Below are 20,003 nucleotides of genomic sequence, written 5' to 3'. Positions count from 1 at the left end.
CTGACAAGGTGGATGGGTACCTCATTCACAAATATGGGTAGATACCAAGCAAATAACTTGGCAGCATCATTAAAATTTCTGAGACTTCTGCGAAATGAGCCTCACTGAAACCAAGTATTTTGCGAAGAAAAGATCATTAACTATTTTATGTCTGAGATGCTTACCTCTGAGGCACCCACACATATGACTAGAAGCCATATCTGGAACTTATATGAAATTAATCCCTCCAATGTTACCTATTAATGAAGGCCTGTAATGACTGAGCGCTGATGCTGTAGTTTCACTGTTGAAGACGGTCTGAGAAGACATTTCTACTATTTTCTCCAACGTGCATGGCACAGAAGAAATGTAACAGACAGAAGATGCTATCTTAGGTATGATACAGACATCATCATGAACTCATGGGAGCTGTGCTTACCTGCACTGGGTTTGCATGACATTGGTCCAGTCAACCTTTAATTGACAAATGGAGAAGGACTCATGGGGCTCCACCCCTGTCTACCGATGTGCTGACTACTGTTAGAGACTGGGAAAGAGGCAACCATCTGCTGTGTACTCACTGGCGAGCCCTCTGGATGCCTAAGCTCACACAGCCCTGGTTAAATTTAGTGGGTGACAAAACAAAACAAGAAGACATGAATGCAAGAAAGCAATTGTTAAGGACGCGGGAAGGGACTGGCAGGTGGAGGTAGGAGATAAGAGGACAGAGAACAAGAGTAATCAGAATGCTTTCTATAAACATATGAAACTGTCAAAGCCAAGTTTAATTTAGCAAAAAAGAAAAGGGGCATAATTGGCTCATGTATATGGAGGTTTCAGGCTTTGGACCATAAAATAGCAAAAACAAGCATGGCAGAGAGTAGAGAAAGTAAAGTTCTAGTTGATAGGCAGGATTCCAAAGAGAAAGGGACAAAAAGGAGGTCTCACAATCTCCTTAAATGCTCATTTTCAATGACCTAAAATTCCCCAGTAGTCTTCACTAAAGGCTTGATGCTTTTACATGAAGCTTTGGAGTGTCTTCCAGGTACAAACATACCATCCAATAGTGGCAAAATTGGAGGGAAAAACTTTATATTATGAGCACAGGCATATTCTTAGCACATAATTAAATAAACAGACCTGTTATGTGACGAGTTTGGGGAAATAATTTGTAGCAGAAATATCCCCAGGCAATTCCTGCAAACCTAGAAGTCTCTATTGCCCAAAACACTCTCTCTCTCTCTCTCTCTCTCTCTCTCTCTCTCTCTCTCTCTCTCTCTCTCTCTCTCTCGTGTGTGTGTGTGTGTGTGTGTGTTACATGTGTGGAGTTCAGAAGACAACCTTAGGGATCTCTCCTTGCCCTCACCCTGCTTCAGACAGGGCTCCTCCTTTGTGTTTGCTGCTGTGATCTCTAGGATAGTCAACCAAGGCTTTGGAGATTTCTGTCTCCCACTTCACTGTAGAAGAACTGCAATTAAACTACTGCATCTGGATTTACAGGGTTTCTGGGGATTGGAACTTTGGTCCTCACATTTCACAGCAAGCCCTATACCCACACACCATCTCCCTAACCCCACACTGGTTTCCAATCTTTCTTCAGATTTAGTTCATTTGTATCTTGTTTGAGTCCCTTTTAAATTTCCTTTTTTCTCTATTCTGATCTTTTACTTAGGTTTTATATTCAACACCTGGTAAGTTTAATTCCAGTTTCACCTGGCATGGAAAGTCTGCACCAAGCATGGTCAAACAGTTCTCTCCACTGCCAGACATGACTTCCGTTTTCTCACAGTGGTTATAGTACTCCATAAAATTTTGATGCTTTTTTGCTTTTTATTTATCAATTGCCCATACTTTAAATTTAAACGCAAACATAAACTAATGAAATCAGGGTATTGTTACTATTTATTATTATACCCTGTATATGAAATGATGCCTAACATAGAACAGACAGGCACATTTTGTGCTAAAAATATGTACAAATAAGTTAGTCTTGAAGCTGTGATCTGAATTGCAGAATATAAGACAATGGGATGTTCATCATGTTTGTGCTGAGATCCTGGATGCCTATGATGTATAGGTGGTAAAAGAATGAGTAAAAACACTGAAAATTATAAGGTTCCACAATAAGGATCCTGTTTAATGGATACAAATTCACAGGCAGATGGAAAGAAGAGCTGGGTTATGCAATTGAAGCTGAGGAAATAGAGCATCATCAAGGATTTCCTATAAAAAAAAATGGATTTCAACTATGTTCAGAAACAGTAACGGAGAGAAACTCTCAACTTTGGTAAGTTTCCAGTTTTGTTTACTTGACACTATGCCATCTATACAGGCGTGGGCAAAATCGTTTCTGTGCCTACGTTATTTAAATGAAGTCAGAAATTTAATGTGACTTTCAAACTTGTTTTCTACGTGAGACATGCACTAAGCAGTGCAGCACAATCTCAAGGTCACATCATAACAGTAATAAAAGAGAAGGAACTTGAATCGAGCTTGTCTGACTGAGTCGAGACTGTGAGCTCTCAAATATGATACACTGCCTCACAGTCACAGAGCAAGTCCCTGGGAGCTCATCACAGGAGCCCCGGCAATGGCTGTCCTTGTTAAATGAATGTGATCTGTCTGGGAAAGCATGTTATTAATGAGATACTCAAAATTGTTTTAGATAATCTAGAGTAGAACAGTATGCTTTGAAGAGAAAAGAGACATTTAGAACCTGAGCCTTTCTCCTCAGGAGTAATCAAGGGAACACCATAGGCTATGTTCATCACTGCTTCTTCCTTTCCTGGTTTCTGCTCCCTTCCCATCCTGCTTGCTCCTCCCTTCATCTTGTCCATTTCTTTGTTTCCACTATTCTCTTTCTCCTCCTAGCTACTTTTAAGACTTGGTTTCTTTATATTTTTTTATGATTTACATTTCCAAGAGCCTACCTACTGTCATAGGCAAATAACAATTCTACACTGGGAAGTCTCAAATCTGTTATAGATGGAATGTTTGTGTACTCTTGAAATTCATACATAGAAGCTAGTCATGGTAGGGACCTTTAGAATGTTATGTACAAAAGCATTTACATTCTCCATTGTTGAATACATACAACATAAATTTCTACCATTGATAAACCCCATGGATGTTACATTTTGTTAGAGCAGCTTAAATGGACTAAGGTACAATCTTCATGCAATTCCTCAGCAATTTGCAAAAATCTTAACTATAACACTCTACCCTTAAAGAATTTATTACTCAAAATCTGAGTCTGTATAATCATTGTGACCTTCCTCATCTACAAGATTTGAAATCCTCAGAAGTACTTTTTAAAACAGAAATTCTAAATCTAATTCATTAAGTGAGTTTTTATTGAGAAAACCACTGCATTGCAAACACCAGGTCAGATGATTTGGGACCACCTGTAAAATGGCATAGAAGACCGAAATCAAGGTAGCCTGGGTTTCTAGCCCTAGATCTAGCTCTGTAAAACAGTAAGTCACACCACCCCCATCTCAGATGAGTGGAGAGTTTCTTGGCAGTCTGAAACCAGGAACCTCCAAGGTCCAATGTGATTAGATTGGACCCACTGCAATATCTCAGGGCATCCTCTCATTTTAAGGGTATGAATTTAAACACAACTGAGACAGGCTTTTGCTGCCATGTGGTCCTATTCAAATGGTTCACAATAAGATTGAGGCTATCTTTTGGGTCTTAAAAACTAGTCTTAACACTTCTTGACATTTAAGGGAGACTAGTCATTCTGTCATGGTAGAGAGCCACTTTCTAAGGCCTCCACACAATATAAGTACAAGTAGAGCTTCTATGTTTTTATTTTGCTGCTTAGATTTTGTGTAAATACATAGATTAGAAGTATCACTGGCCAGAAAGACTCAAAACCTAACATCACAGAAGGTAATATAAGGTGATGGAAAATGAAAGTGAGCAGTAAACCTTTAACGCACATTAAATGAACGTGAGGCTTACCTCTGTATCTTGTATATATAAGATGTGTATGTAGGAGTGTGTGCGTGCATGTATATGTAGAGGTGTGTGCATGCATGTGTGTAGGTGTGTGTGTGTGTGTGTGTGTGTACTTACTTGAATAGGACTATATAAAGAACTAAAATATGTATTGTAAAGGTGTTCCCATATTTTCTTCACCATAAACAGATTACTAGTCTTTTGTATACTCTTCTGCACTTTATTGCTGTATGATATTTAGTCTTCTATCTTCTTGTAATCACTTAGAAAATACCTTATATGTAGCTATGTATCATGCATTAATTACTAAAAGTAATCTCTTCTTACAATAGTTTTCAATATCAGATGTGGTAGTTTTCATCATTCTTTTTGCAGGGCATGGCACTATATTTCACTCAATGGATATCCCTCAGTCTCATCCTGGTGGACAGCTGGTGTCTTTCTGACACCACTTCCAGAATTGTCTTCACTGGGTTGCTTTATAATGATTGTGTTATGCTAATTTTAATATTGCTTTGGTTTGGATTCTCTACTGTGATCTGTTCGTTCATGTACAGTACCGTAATTTTAACCACGGAGATAGAGATGTCTGTGACCGATGGTTGGTGTTTGTCTTTTCTCATTGCTCTTTTGTTTTTTAGGTGCTTCTTTCTGCATTAGGTTTCTTAAATGAAATATTAATACTGTTGATAAAGAGAAGAAAGATTTTTACTGGTTACTTCCAGGCATGCATAATCAATATGAGTTACTTAAAGGGAGGATTACAAGCTGGAAGAATGGGCTTTATAATACGGTTAGCGCCAGAGAAAGTGAGCTGTAGAAGAGATATTTGATAACCATATGCCAGGTTCTGTAGAAAAGTATCACTTTCTCTCTTCCTCTATCCTCTACACACACACACACACACACACACACACGTGTGTGTATGTGTGATACACATACATATATACATACACATATAACATACAATACAGAGAGAGACAGAGAGAGAGAGAGAGAAACAAATAGAAACACAAAGAGAAAGGTATTCTTTGGTTCTAATAAAAGTAGAAAAAGAAACTTCTATCCAGGAGTTCCTTTTATGAATAACCTGAATAACATGGATACTCTGTGGTTAAAGAGATCTTACTATTAGTTAAATATACACATATATGTATATATACACACAAGTACATAAATGCAGCTTTCAGTGTCCATTTTTGTTATGTGTTTATGGTTTCAGGGATAACCACTCTGTACTAAATAGCCAGTGAGGGGGCTCGTCCCTGAGAAAGGCTAATTCCCCTTCTCCCAGCAGTCGTTAGTTGCCTATATGAGAAGTGATGTAATTCTGTTTTAATGTAAGATGTATTTTAACATAAAAATAAATGAATAAGATGCAGTACTCTGAGTGTACTCAAATATTCTGAAACCTCAAAGAATTAAAGCCTGCTATATAAACAGTGTTGGTGTGACCGGGATGAGGGTAGTGTGGCTGGGATGAGGGTGGTGTGTCCAGGATGAGGATGGTGTGCCCAGGATGAGGATGGTGTGCCCGGGATGAGGATGGTATGGCCAGGATGAGGTGGCTGGGATGAGGATGGTGTGGCCAAGATGAGGATGGTGTGGCCCGGATGACGATGGTGTGGCCGGGATGAGGATGGTGTGGCTGGGATGAGGCTGGTATGGCTGGGATGAGGATGATGTGTCTGGGATGAGGATGGTGTGGCCGGGATGAGGATGGTGTGTCCAGAATGAGGATGGTGTGTCCAGGATGAGGATGGTGTGGCCGGGATGAGGATGATGTGGCCGGAATGAGGAGTGGTGAGCTGCAGGAGGTCTTCACAGGCAGCACCCTTCATTCTTCTTTTCCCAGCTGCTCGCTGGACCAAGATCTCATTTGCCTTAAAACTAAGTTCACCTGAGAAAAATTCAGATGCCCTGACATGTGCTTGAAGAATTCCTTTGATTCTCCCAACATCCCAATTCCACTTTACTCCAAAATTTTGGTTGCAGGTCCTTTACAGTTTTTTTCAACAGCAAGCATGTCTCTTTAGTCATATTTATTAAAGAAAGAAATAAAGAAAAACTCTAGAAGCAATTTCTTCTATTCTTTTCTGTCAAAATACTTCATATTATTTTCATTTTTAGGAGTCATATTTCCTAGAACCGCCAAGAGGACACAGGGATTTCCCCGGCGCAGCTGAAAGAACTGTAGGAGTGAATGATAAGGTGGAGACTGTAATGGGTTGTTAACATCCTGAGGAGGTATGTTCCTGTTATCTGAAAAATCTGACAGACACGGTTTCCCTTATCAACAAGAAAGAATCATTAGCTGTGAATACAGTGTGTCAAGCAAAACACAGCGATAAATAATGTAGAAGAGAGAGTTAGCTGAGGAACATATATACAAACATACATATACATATATGCTCACACACACATATGCACACACATGTACATATATGCTTGTGTCTATGCCCATTCATGTAGATAATCTGCATTAGAGAGTAATCCAAGAATAGAATTTAAGGATCTCCTGGCTGGTACATCCAGAGAACATTATGACAGTGATTACCACTGATTATTGTGATTAAAAAATAAAAAGGCCTTACAAATGGAAAAACCTTAAATGGCCTTGTTAGAGAAAGAACATAAACAGACTAAGGCAGTCATTGCAAAAGACTGACAATATTGAGCTGAGGACCTAAATGGAAAAGATCAGTCTACTTCCCAATGCACTTCTCTGACTTACCTGTGGATAAGTAGAAATTTAATTCCAGAGTGAATGTCTAGGATATCTCTCAATCCTGTCCTTAGCATATAGGAATGGGCTTTATGGAACTGTAGACTGTTTCCAGCACTGTTAAATCTCTATCTTAAAACTCACCCTGTTCTGCCAGGCAGTGGTGGAACACACCTTTAATCCCAGCACTCAGGAGGCAGAGGCAGGTATGCCTCTGAGTGGAGACTAGCCTGGTCTACAGAGCAAGTTCCAGGACAGCCAACACTTCACAGAAAAACCATATCTAGAAACAAAAACAAAAACAAAAAAACTCTACCTGTCCCATATAGTTATGTATAAAGTAAGTATTTTTAAAGGGATTAACACAAAACTCAAATACCAAGCAGTGTTTTCTCTCTATATAAACTCATTACTTTTCACATATAATCAAATAAATTATAATCTTGACTCTAATATTATTTGCAGCAATTTCATTTTTTTTCTGAGCATAACTCTTATTGTATTGAAATGTTTAAATGATTCACATTCAGTGTTTCCAATCCACTTTTCCTGGCTTGTGAAACTTTTTAAGGAAACATTAGCATTTTCAGGCACCAGATGTTTTGACATAAGGAGAAGCAATATGTAAATTTTAATCCGTGCTAGGAACAATAGCCCGGAGGCAACTCTTCTTATTATGTGAATCATATACTTAACCACAATGTGGTGGATTCTATCAAAATCCTAACCATCCAGAATGCTGTAATCTTTTCTCATGGTTGCCAATTAATGAAACTGATACCTATTTAAGATGGTAGGTATGTAATGTAACAAATAAGTGATATCATATTGTTCCCATTAGCCATCACATACTCAGAACTCCTAAGGCGAATAATTTTTAACGACTTTCAAGGTGGGTTTTAGCCTTCTTTCTGGCGGTTAACTAAATCATCCTTTAGATTATATTTTCATGTTTTAAAATTAAAGACATCAACCATTTTAGTGAGAAATAATAAAGTGTGTTAAAGCTTTCTCAACTTTTTGCCTTAACTCAAAGTTTTTTGTGTGTATATATGTGTGCACATATATGTGCCTCTTTGTATGTGTGCTTTTGTGAGTGTGTATGTGTATGTGTTTCTGTGTGTTTGTGCCCATTCCCATGTTTTTATGAGTGCCTCTGTGTATGTGTCTTGGTGTACATGTATGTTTGCGTGTCTGTGTGTGTATGTGTGTGTGTTTCCAATAAAAGATATTTAAAGATGGCTTCAAATGTTCCTTCTGTGTCTGCAAGGGGTGCAGAGAAAAATGTAGAGCTCAATAAAAAAGGAAAAAACAACACATTATCTAAGTACATATACATTCAAATGACAAAATTAAAATTCATCCTGTCATTAACCTTTTTAATCTATGTAAGGTTTTAAACCATTGGCTTATTTTTATGTGTATTGTATTGGCTATTCTTTTTACATAGGTTTTATCATATAAGTCTGTATTTTGAGAATTGATAGTGTTTTACAGCATCTATTTTCTGGTACTTATCCTTAAAAAATAATGAACTTATATTTCAATCAAAGTATCTTTTATACTAATTTTAAATAGTCCTGTTTTATCATTTTTGGTACAAGTATATAAGAACAAAATCCACAAACATGGTATTAAATATTAGAAAGTCTTAATGCTTCTGAATTCCTTATTAATTTCATTATCAAGGGATGGGCGTAGTCAATAGCAATTAGCAGCTTTAAAACGTTTTACATATCAGAATACACTATTCTATTTATCCTAGATTGTCTGGGGAGCATCTAGTATATTAAAAAGGCTTTGCAGCTTTCTGGTGATTTCACTGCTACCATCATGCCTGTTAGCAATTTTGCAACATCCTGATAAATATTTTCCATAAATCAAAGCCATAACAGCATGCAGAAGCAGATGGCAGGAGACCATATTAGAGAATGTAACAGTTACTTTCCATAATGGAAAAATATTGGATCATTGTTGTCAGTCTGGCCTGTGTAACAAGCAGTTGTCAGTTGTGAAGTCTTGCAGCACATAAGTATCCTGTCAGATGATTAACCCGTACGGCATCTCCCTCTGCAGTCTATATACAAGGGCAGAATAAAGAGAAGTCTATTAAAACCCTTAATGGTTATGTTCTTTCATTTAATATATGCAAAGAAAATATTGGTACATTTAAGAAGTACTTGAACAAAAATTCATGTATGCATTTAAACTACACCAATGTTCTTCATTTTCATAGAAAATAAGACACATTACTTTGTTATTAAAATGAAAAATAGCAATAATTATGAATTCTACAGTCTTATTATATTAGCAATGTTTTCTTGATATAACCAATGTTAGACTAAAATTATTGGAATGTTACTTCAGCTACTCATATATATATGTAATGCTATTAAAGTCAAAGATTTTAACTACATTGTTAGTATTAAGATTAAATAGTTGAATTAATTTTTAGCTTGGCATGCCATAAGCAACCTCTATGCTGGTAGATAAGATTCTGGAATTTAGTTTGTCTAAATCTTCATATACAGATTTTTCAAAGTAAGAGATAACTTATGGTTATATAATTCTTTTGAAACAATAATGGTTCCCTCTTTCTTTTGACTACTTTATTTGTTACATAAAATAAGATTTAAAAATTATAAAGTTTGCTTTGGCAGAAATTTTTACCATCTTTATAACTTTAAAGGTATCATAGGAATAATAATGTAATTTTGCAAGCAGCAAAGTCATTATTTTTGTTCTTTAAACCTACTAAACTATGAAAACCAGAATTTTACTGAGGATCTTATCAGCAGAAACAATAGAAATAATTTGATTATTAAGAAATACATAGTGCAAGAAATATGCAAACAAGGCTCTCAATGAGGATAAAAACTTCCCCTTTATGTATAGAATGCACACAAGGACATTTTATTCCCGAATTAGATGAATTTTAGGAGAGAGTGTTTTTATATCAACTCAGTTCTGATCATTTCTCATACACTGACATCCTAAATGAAACTCAGAAACCAAAAGAACACGTGACACAGAAACTGTGAAGTAGGTTTTACAAAAACCAAACTTCCACCATCACCAAGTCAGGAGCTGCCTACGTCGGCTAGTTTTGAACCGGTCCCATAGCCTTCTTGGCCTTTGAACTCACTCTTCACCTGTTGCAGCTTCCCCAAGTGTTCTTATTACAAGGATATAGCACTAGGTCCAGAGGAAGGGTAGCTTCTTGTGGGTTTTTAACCTCTCAATGTAAAAAAGTGTTTTCCTTATTTTCAAATTAAAAACCACACAATAAATAATAAAATACATATCAGTGAATAATGATAAGAAGTTTATCACAGTGTCAGCACTCACTTCATAGGCAATAGGGAGAAATCTCTGTCCGGGTAATTTTCAGGAACTCAGGTTGATATAAACTTATAACGAGACAAGGCCTGAGGTAGACCAAATGACGCACCTTTATGGCATCTACGGAATCTTTCCTCATCTATACTGAAGTAAATTCAAGCCTCAGTTGCTATCACTAAACCCAGATTGACCTAATGCTGATGAAACAGCAATATGATTAATGAATTTGAGTTTTCATGAACAACTTAGATATTATGAGAAAAGAAAATATCAGCATAAAGATATTGTAGAAGAGTCCAATGCGCTCAAATTCTTTTTGAGACTTACATTGCTCTGTGTATTGGCCCTACAATCAATAATACACGTCCAATTAAAAATTAGAATGTTCTGTTATGACATCCATTTACTTAGACTTATAAAGCCCTTCTAACAGTACAAGAAAGGGGAGGCACTTTTATAATACCACTAACAATATTAAATGAAAAGAAAAATAAACAATTTTTTCTTTTATGAAATGTAATTTCTTCTAAGGTTGTGGTAAAGGGGCACACAAAATCAAGAAATTTGTTATGTGTATTTTTGAAGGAAATCCCTAGGAAGAATTTTAAGTACAGTCACATATGAGCACGAAGAAATGAGACTGAAAATGAAGAAGAAGGCTATTCCTGGTGTCTGCAGGTCATCAGGCTATTTATTTTTCAGAGGAATTATTTTACCTTTACAGATAAAGGCAGGGTCACTGATAAGACCCTCAACCGAGGGAGTTTGTCCTAGGCACGTGTTCTCCAACTGATACAGGAAGGCTTCCAGAGAACAAGCATTAGAGAAAATGAACACTACACATTACATCTAATCATTGGGGGTCTTATTATTGCCAGAGAATTGGGAAATGAAAAAGGCTGATTAATGCAAATCCACAAGAAGGAATCCAACATTTTATAATAAATGAGAAAAGAGATTGGTTGGGACATTATCTTGAAATTTTTACTAAAGTTATCATTGAAATTGTACAATAATTCTTTGCATATTAGCAAATTGTTTATTAATAGTGATTTGATAATCAGTCTTCTGTGGTAGAATGCTTTGACAAATAATTCTTCTGTCTCTGTTAGGTAAAGTCTGCAACAATATTCTTTTATTCATCTGTTTTCATGAGGTTTTTTTCCTAAGATTCCTAGATGCTTAAAAAGCTTATTTTTTTCAGTTTATATTCTTTAACTTGATATTTATGTGTCATGCCAAACTTCGCTGTAAGATGATACAAAATATAATATTCACAGAAAACAATTTTAAATATACAACACAAAAGAGTCATTTTTTTTTTTTTTTTTTTGGTTTTTCGAGACAGGGTTTCTCTGTGGTTTTGGAGCCTGTCCTGGAACTAGCTCTTGTAGACCAGGCTGGTCTCGAACTCACAGAGATCCGCCTGCCTCTGCCTCCCAAGTGCTGGGATTAAAGGCGTGCGCCACCACCGCCCGGCTGAGTCATTTTTTTTTTTTGAGTAAGGATTGTTGCTTGAATGTTGACTACTTTGTGAATAGACAACTTCTGATAAATAATTTCATATTTGGTGTGCTTTTATTTTCCTATGCAACTTCAGTGCTATTAGAATTAGAATATTGATGGTGATAAGTACTCACTCCACTGTATGAGGTATTGACTGACATACCCATGTTCATATGTGGGTTACAGATGTGATGCAGAAACTTTTCATTTGGCGTCCATGGATACATTTTGGGGAGTTTTAAAACTTTATGTTGTGGGAAAATTATTGTCCATGCAAAGTTCTGTATTTTTGTAGAAAAAGAATAGATGGCTGTTGCTAAATTCTCAAGGCCTCTGTGCCGTGAAGTTAAAAATTACTGTCTAAATGTTTTAAATTATTTTGGACACAGGGGGCGTAATACCATTCCACTCTATCTTACCCAAGTTTTAATTTTCTGAAATTACACATTCTGAATGGAGCATTAAATTTATTAGCCTCCTCTCCAGAATTATCAATCTGTGCCAAGTCCTTATCTTACCCAATTCCATGAGATCTCAGCATCATGGACAAGCAGTATTACTTCATGAGAATGGAAGATGGTGTCAAATCAACAGTATCACCTGAGAAAGTCTTAGAATATCACAAAAAAAGGACAGTAGAGTCTCAAAAGAAATAATCTTCCAGCTAGAATAGTATGGTTCCCATGGGCCACAAAACATTCATTTCCCTATGATTTGCAAAGTCAGATCAAATGATCACTCCTGAGGGAAACTTTTGTCATTATTATTAAAAGTGTTAAATGCCCTCTGGAAAAATATTGAGAAAAATCTGTTTTCAAATAACATATTTTAGGTTGACTCAATCCATCTGACTTTAATGGTCATTCCTAGAAATTATGACTATGACAATTAAATTATTTTAATACTCCCAAATCTGAGCTGATATATGGTAAGCAAGAGACTATCAATGTCCAGAAGGAGATAGCATTTCATCACTTTTCTTTAGCATAAGGACTTGAAAGTTTTTGATGACATATTGTGTACAAAATACTGAACACTTGAATATTTCAGATATCACAGTTCAACCAAGAATTATACTTTCTGTTATCTAAATTCCTATTCTAGTAACAAATATAACCTCTAGTTTATTATGGCATCCGAGATGTATTTGTCTTTACAACTAAATGTAAACATCGTTTCTCACACCTCCTGAAGAAAGGGATACAGATCTGTCAACCAAACGTCTCCTGAAGATATTTGTCTACTTATTTTCTTTGATCATTTGGTTAATAGTGGTCCCCTCTATTAATTCCCCTTGTATCTATCCTGTGCATTTTACCTGCTGCATTTTCCCTCAGCTTCACAACCATCTTTGCTTTCTCTGAATTCTTTTATTTCACAACTTAGGTTAAGATTTCAATTCTGCACGTTCTCTATCCTTTGGTTTTGTCTTCCTGTTGTCTTGTTAAGTGTCTCCTCGAGAATTAGGTCATGTGCTTCTCATCTGCTCTACATTTTCTCGGGGCCCAGCACAGTTCTGACTATTCCCCCATCAATATTGATTCATTCATGATCATTCATTAAGATATAGTCACATGCCAGATATAACAATATATGTGTTGATAAATTCCCAAAGTTTAGACAAGTTCGAGAATAAAAGCACGAATGAAGTACTGTACATGCAGATACTTGCATTGTACTAGCTGGTGACAGAAAGGAAGACCATAGGGCCCTCTAAGTTTCAAGGGAAAAAGAACTTTATCTTCCCCTCACATTTGAATAAAATAAAAAGTAATTTCAGCTAACCGATTATCAATTGGCAGTCTAATATTCAATATGTAGTCAATGTTTGAGAAAACCCTTATGAATAAGAAATCTATATCTCACATTGGACATGAAAACAAATTTTAATCCAAACAAATGTTTCTAGTACGGAGAAATGCTATACTTTAGTTATTAAAATTGATTATCATTTATCTTTTGAAGAGCAAAGGAAAGTTTGGTATATAGTTTATGACATTATTCAGATAATCAGATGAATGAAACAAAATAAAATAATATGCCCTACTTACACTATGTATGTGTGCATCTGTGTAAAACAGGTGAGACTGAGGGCCGTGTTCCGGAGCAGAGCTCTCACCGTGGTTCTTATCTGAAGAGGGCATAGATACGTAAATATGCAAGAAGATGTTCAGAATTAGGCTCATTGAACTGATTTTAAAAAGTCAGGATCTTATTTTAGAAAATAACATTTTTAGAAACGTTTTTTTTTGTTTTATTTTGAAAAATTCTCATGTTATTACAGACTGAGTTTCAAATATAAGTAAAAATATTCATTTTGTAGTAAATTTCCCGACAAGAGTCCAACCATACATAATATGTCCATCAGACAATGGAGAGGAAATTATCACCTAATTTGTTAGTCTCGATTCTTTACAAAAATGATGCTATAAGAGGTGACACAGAATACGGAAGTGAGAGGAGGGTGGTATATTGCAGTCCCTTTAAGGACTATAGTTCCAATAATATCATGTCATTGCTCTGTAGGTATCACACTAGAGTCATTATTAAGTAAACCACTTTCCAGGAAAATCAGATTTAAAGAAATCTGGACTCTGTAGACAAAGAAGGAAACGAGACTGCTCTTCAGCGATTCTTTAACACCATATTTCTTCTTCCCTCGGACTTGCCCATTGCTTCTAATCACTTTCCCCCCGTGAGCAACATAATCCCTTTCAGAGAATTAAGAAAAAACAACGTGTGAAACGCAGATCATGATTGCATAGCACCAACATGGCGTTTCTTCCTGGTTGATGACTGAAGCCTGTTTGTGGCTTATAGTTCATCACCATCCTCGGAGCTGAAGCTGCTTCGACTGCTCGCTTTGGAAACCGCAGGCGAAGTGGCAGAGAGGAGAGGGTCTGTTCCAAAGGGGCACATTGTATCACTTAGTAGCAAGCCGTCCAATCTTTGCTCCTCCTTCAAAGCGGCACTAAACGATAAATCTGTGAAGTGGGACAAAGGGTCAGAGAAGGCCACAGCTTGCTCGCAGAACTCCGGGCTTGTCCCCTGAGACGGAGTCAGTTGTTGGCAGCAGCCCACTACTGAGTTCTTCTCAGGATGGATCTGTTGTTTGGTGAGGTGGGGACTGAGATCAGCCGGGCCGAGTGAAGTCAGCATTGGCAGACCGTGAGCCCGTGCTTGTATCTCTAGTTCCTGCAATTTCCAATAAGAAGTTGTAAATTGTTAAATAATGCGTTGGAAAAGTTGACATAATGATTGAAATCAAACTGGAAAGAAAACAAAACAAAGTAGCTAATGAACAAAATGAAGAGGACGGCAAACTACAAACATATTTTGTAAGTAAGGAAATCTGGTGTGCTTACAATACCTAAAAATTACTTAAAGAAAAAAGTCCTGACTGTCAGTAAACCACATGATATGTGATGGTATCATAGCGGCTTGGGCTGAATAGTGCACTACACAAATTGTAAAAAGTCTTCCATTTACGCCTCTTGGTTAATCTCCTGCTATAACTCAAGAGCATTTCACTGAAACAAGGTAAGTGTATAACTTGCCCAAGTGCCTGTCTGCATTAAAAGGAGATACAATTATAAAGCCCATATGTTAATATTTTGTTACACATGAATGAAAGGTAAAATGTAAACTGGTAAAATATGCCTTGAGGCAATGAAATCCATAATGATGTCACTAAAGAAATTAAAGAGAAGGGAGAATTTTAGTGTCCAATATCATCTTACAGAAGCCAAGTGCTTCTCTTGGTTGTTCTGTTTCTGTTTTCCAATGTGAGAGACAATATCGTGTGTGCAGCAAACGAGCACATTTCCCGTATTTGGTAATTGGTTCTCACCCATTCTGTGTCTACTTAAGTCATTTTGATCTTCGATCTCCAATTAAAATCTAATGGAAACAACCCAATTCAGAAGCTTTAAAAGGCAGTAAATTATTTTTCCAAAGGAGGGAAAAGTTGTTAATAAGCAAATGTATACGTGAAACCAGTGAAGAAAAGCAGTGACGAGTTAGTTATACGTTCTCTGTGCAGCTCACGGCAACCATCTCATGACAACCTGAATCCGGAGCACAAGCTGCCGGTTAGCCTGTTCTAATTTCTTCTGCCTGTGTTCTAACTCCCGGGCTCTCTGTTGTTCTTTCTGTAGCCACTTGATGTACTCCACTGATGCCTTCAGAATGGTTCCTTTGTTCCAGCGCATATCACTGTAGAAGGGGGAGATAACCTTTTCACAATTGTGCATGTCAGCAGAATTCATAAGAACTTACAAAATCTTTTACATTAATATGAAATAATGATTTACATGACTATTATTCACTCTTAGATATTATTGCTTCTGAATAGAAATTTTAATAGAATAGTTAAGAAGCCCTTATATAGTAAAATTAATCCCAGAATGAAAATAAGTGTCAAAAGAAAGTAATAAAGTGACTTTTTGTGGGAGAGCTAAATGCAATATCATGATTCTACCATTACAGTTTTTATATTTTTAGTGAAAATTGCTTTTATTATTAACTCTAAGATTAAAATCTATGTGCAGGATTTCTGCATTAATGAACTAGCAAATGTACATTTCTGACGACTTAAGCCTAAATTTTTTAAGATTGTTTCAAATGTACCAATCTTTTAACTTATTTCCTAATATGGTTGCTTTTGTTTCTAAGAAAGAAAAAAGGACATTCTCCCCTGAACGGTGATCCTGAGTGGTTGTGAAACACAGCAGAGTTGGGTAACACTGCTTTATGCAAGAGAGCAAGCTTCCTGAAACCATTTAATCAAATTTTCTGTACAAACAATAACATCATTATTTTTAAAGTTGGACTCAGAGCACCATTTTTAACTATTTTAATATTTTTAAATATTTAAGATAATTAATAGAAACAAGCATTTCTCATAAATCGTTTAAATTTAGCATAGAAAAATATGAGAATACATTTAATAAAAGAGAAATAATTATATAGAAGTAACGAAGAGCCTAATAGCGATCTTAATTTCTGAAAACATTATGGATGTAATGCTGCATGAGAACTATTAATAGCATTAGTAACAAGAGCAAACTAATTAACACATGTTAATTAATGTGGTTAGAAAAGATGGTGACTGAACCTGAAGTTCACTGGCTCTGCTAGATTGGCTGGCCAAGCAAGCTCTGAGACCCTCCTGTCTCCAACTCCCAGCAGACAGATTACAGGCAAGCACATCCAAGCCTAATTTTTATGTGGGTTCTGGGATCTAGACTCAGATCCTTGCGCGTGAGTAGCAAGTACCATTCACTGAGCCGTGTCCCTCACTCTGAAAATTATTTACACACATAGAGCAGAAATAAACATTTTCCAACAGTTGTTTTTGTTTTACTTTGTCTAAGTATTATTTTGAAAATAGTCTTAGTTTGTATGATTTTTATAAACTAGAATAAAGTTAATAAATTACTCATTATGGGTCAGATGTAGGAATATAAAGTCTGTGAAACAACTTTTTGAACATTACTCATGGAAACAGGTTGGGTGGCCATGTCATTAGCAGCAACAAATGAAGGAAAGATACATCTTCATCCGTTCTGCACAAAGGGTTAAAGACATTTGAGTGGCCAACCGTCTACTGAAGTCTACAAAACTACCTCCGTGTTTGCTCATTTTAAATATTATCTACTCAGTTTTCTAGGGCCACCATGACTATTAAGAACAATTCCATTCACAGGGATTTATCTCATGATAGAGTAATTATGGAAAGACCAGTCATTTCTGTTGTTGAACCAAGAGGTAACTGTAACTGAGAAATATTGTGGTCTCCTGAATCGAAACTTTTATGTAGTAGCAGGAACCCTATGGAAACTTATTTTTGTTTCATTTCCTCCCCTAGGGAAAAGGGCATATGAAGGAGGAAGAATAAGAAACAAAAGACATGGCCCACACCCATGCACATATGACCAACACTAAGTGGGTCTAGTTGGATAAATAAAATGTATATCTATAATATATAAGTGTATATATGTACATATATATGTGACATAAAGTTGAAAGGGGAGTGTTGTTGGGGGTTATGAAAGTGTTGGGGAAAGAAATGAATGAGGGATATGTTCAAGTTTCTTCGTATACATGCGTAAAATTTCAAAACATAATGGAAAAATCAAAAGCAAAGTACTATTACAGTCAAATCTAAACACTAAAGCAGATTTAAATTTAAAATAAATCTACAAAATAGAGAGAGAGAACACGGTACTCTTTTTATTGTAACTGATGTCATTTGACTGTTCCGAGAGTTTGCTGCATTTGTTAATATTTGAATAGATAAGGCTTTTCTCTTCAAATGCTTAAAAATGTTCATATATATATATATATATATACACACACACACACTTGTACATGGGAATATATGGTTCTCTCTTATGAGATAATCTCAAATATTGTAGGATTAAAAAATTAAAAGAATATAATGTTATCATAGAAATAAAAAATGTGAACGCACGTCTAAACAAAGAAGGGAGACATTGTCATTTTATTTTCCATAAGGCAATTATCCTTGAAGACCTTAATATTTTTGGGAGAAGAGCTAAAAGTCTGAAAGTAGGGTCAAGACATTAAGACCCGAGGTGTAAATTTAGAGTAGGATTTCCCTCAGATAAAGCTGCAGAAAATGTGTATCAGTTGTCACCTTGTATGTGACATCCACTTTAAAACAGCAGAATTTTAACGGTTTAATTTTTTATTATGCATACACTATTCTGCCTCCATGTATGCCTGCAAGCCAGAAGAGGGCACCAGATCTCACTATAGATGGCTGTGAGCCACCATGTGGTTGCTGGGAATTCCTCAAGACCTTTAGAAGGAATTGTTCAGTGCCTCTTTGTCTGAGTCATCTATCCAGCCTCAAGTATCAGAATTTTATAACCAAGAAATGCAGAAAACACCAGGACAAGTCTGATTTGTATTTTTCTAAAATTATTTTTCTCAATTCTAATTTGTCTGTATAATTTTCTCTTTTAACTCCATGATTTTGATCTGCAAAGAAATAAAAATTTTTGAATGTTTTGATATATAAAAATAGCAATGCCATTGAGTTCAGCATCTTCAAAGTAGCTCTGACCTCATTCCCCAGAGTTTAGTTTAGAGAGCTGGAAAGGTCCTCAGCAGGAGTAGCTCCACCATGCCTGTGCCCAGAAACATGAGACATTTAGGTGAGCTCCAGGTCTTCTTGATCACTATGCTTGCTTTACTGATCTTCTGTAAACACGTGGCTTCCTCCTTTTTTTAGTTAGTTTGTTTGTTTCTTGAAACAAGGTTCATCATGTGACTTGAGATTAACTAAAAGTAACTGTGTAGCCAAAATTGGCCTTGGTCTCAGTAATCCTCCTGCCTCTGCCTTTTAAGTAGTAGAATTACAGATGTGAGCTACCACACCCAGCTATTCTCTTGAACTAAAAGATTAAAAATAATTTCTCACCTTAATGGTTATCATCTATGTAACAGATTCAACTGAGAGTTATTTATTCAAACTGATAATCTCTTGATATTTCGTTGTTTTCCAATTGAACTTTTAGTTAGTTTAACGATTGCCATCACATAGTAATGCTATTTCTTACTTTTCTTTCTTCAAATGGAATCCTGCCTTCTCTGTATTTTCCCTACAATCTTTCCCTAGTGTTTTTCCTGAAGCTTTTAAAGCATCCATATCAGCATTTAAATTTTAACCAATCAGCCCAAATTGTTTCATAGACTAGTCACTCCTCGGGTCTTTGGACCCAGCGTCTACTCTAGTAAAATCCTTTTCAAGATGCTAGATTCTAGATTTAACCGTGGCATCCTCACTGCTGAGCCCCCAAAGAATACTGATGTCACTGGTGAGGTCTCAGTAAGGCAGGAAATGCAATATCCTAAAGCAAAATGTAGTGTTCAGGTGTTTGAATGACATGCTGGAAGTCATATATAGATATATAGATATATTCATCACTCAGTATGTTTACAGGAAGATCTTAATGTTGTTTGTCAACAGAGAGCATTATGAAAAATGAGAGTCAGGAGGACTGATGATCATAATGAAGAAAAAGATACTTAAGAATACATAGAGTGAAGGTTTCTCAACTATCTTTTATTTAAGTCTGTGGGAAATAGATTTACATATTCTAGGCTAGAATGAGACAAATGATAGCCACAGACAGTTTTGGTCAATAGTTTCTGTGGCTATAATCATTCTCACTCATTTATATGTGGTTTTTGACTTGGGGACAATGATGGCGGAGTTAAATCACTACACTACAACCTACAGAAAACATAAGGCTTGCTATATCTGTTGGAAAAGCTTGTCATGTGCTACACAATGAATTAAACCAGAAAGAATTAGATTATCTCAACAGCTATAATATGTTAAAGATTACAATATTTCAGTCTTTATAATATATTCTCATATACCTTACTGATATTTTTATAAAAACAGTTATAAAGGAAAGGCAATTAGTTACTATACTCTACAGATTTATAT

At 36.1% G+C, this 20,003-nt stretch overlaps 1 protein-coding gene across 1 annotated transcript in view; it reads right to left on the bottom strand.

Moving 5' to 3' along the window:
• Positions 1-13,802: 13,802 nt before the first annotated feature.
• Positions 13,803-20,003, bottom strand: part of Tfec (transcription factor EC) — a 66,701-nt gene continuing 60,500 nt past the window's right edge. The window contains exons 6-7 of the mRNA XM_057781485.1: positions 15,586-15,733; positions 13,803-14,713 (exon numbers count right to left, since the gene is read on the bottom strand). Of these exons, the coding sequence (XP_057637468.1) occupies positions 14,333-14,713; positions 15,586-15,733 (529 nt within the window). The 3' untranslated portion in view covers positions 13,803-14,332. The remainder of the gene's footprint in view (positions 14,714-15,585; positions 15,734-20,003) is intronic.

This window comes from Chionomys nivalis, chromosome 1 (genome assembly GCF_950005125.1).
Source record: "Chionomys nivalis chromosome 1, mChiNiv1.1, whole genome shotgun sequence".
NCBI lineage: Eukaryota > Metazoa > Chordata > Mammalia > Rodentia > Cricetidae > Chionomys > Chionomys nivalis.
Note: the sequence above shows the minus strand (reverse complement) of the source record. Positions and strands in the feature narration are given on the sequence as shown.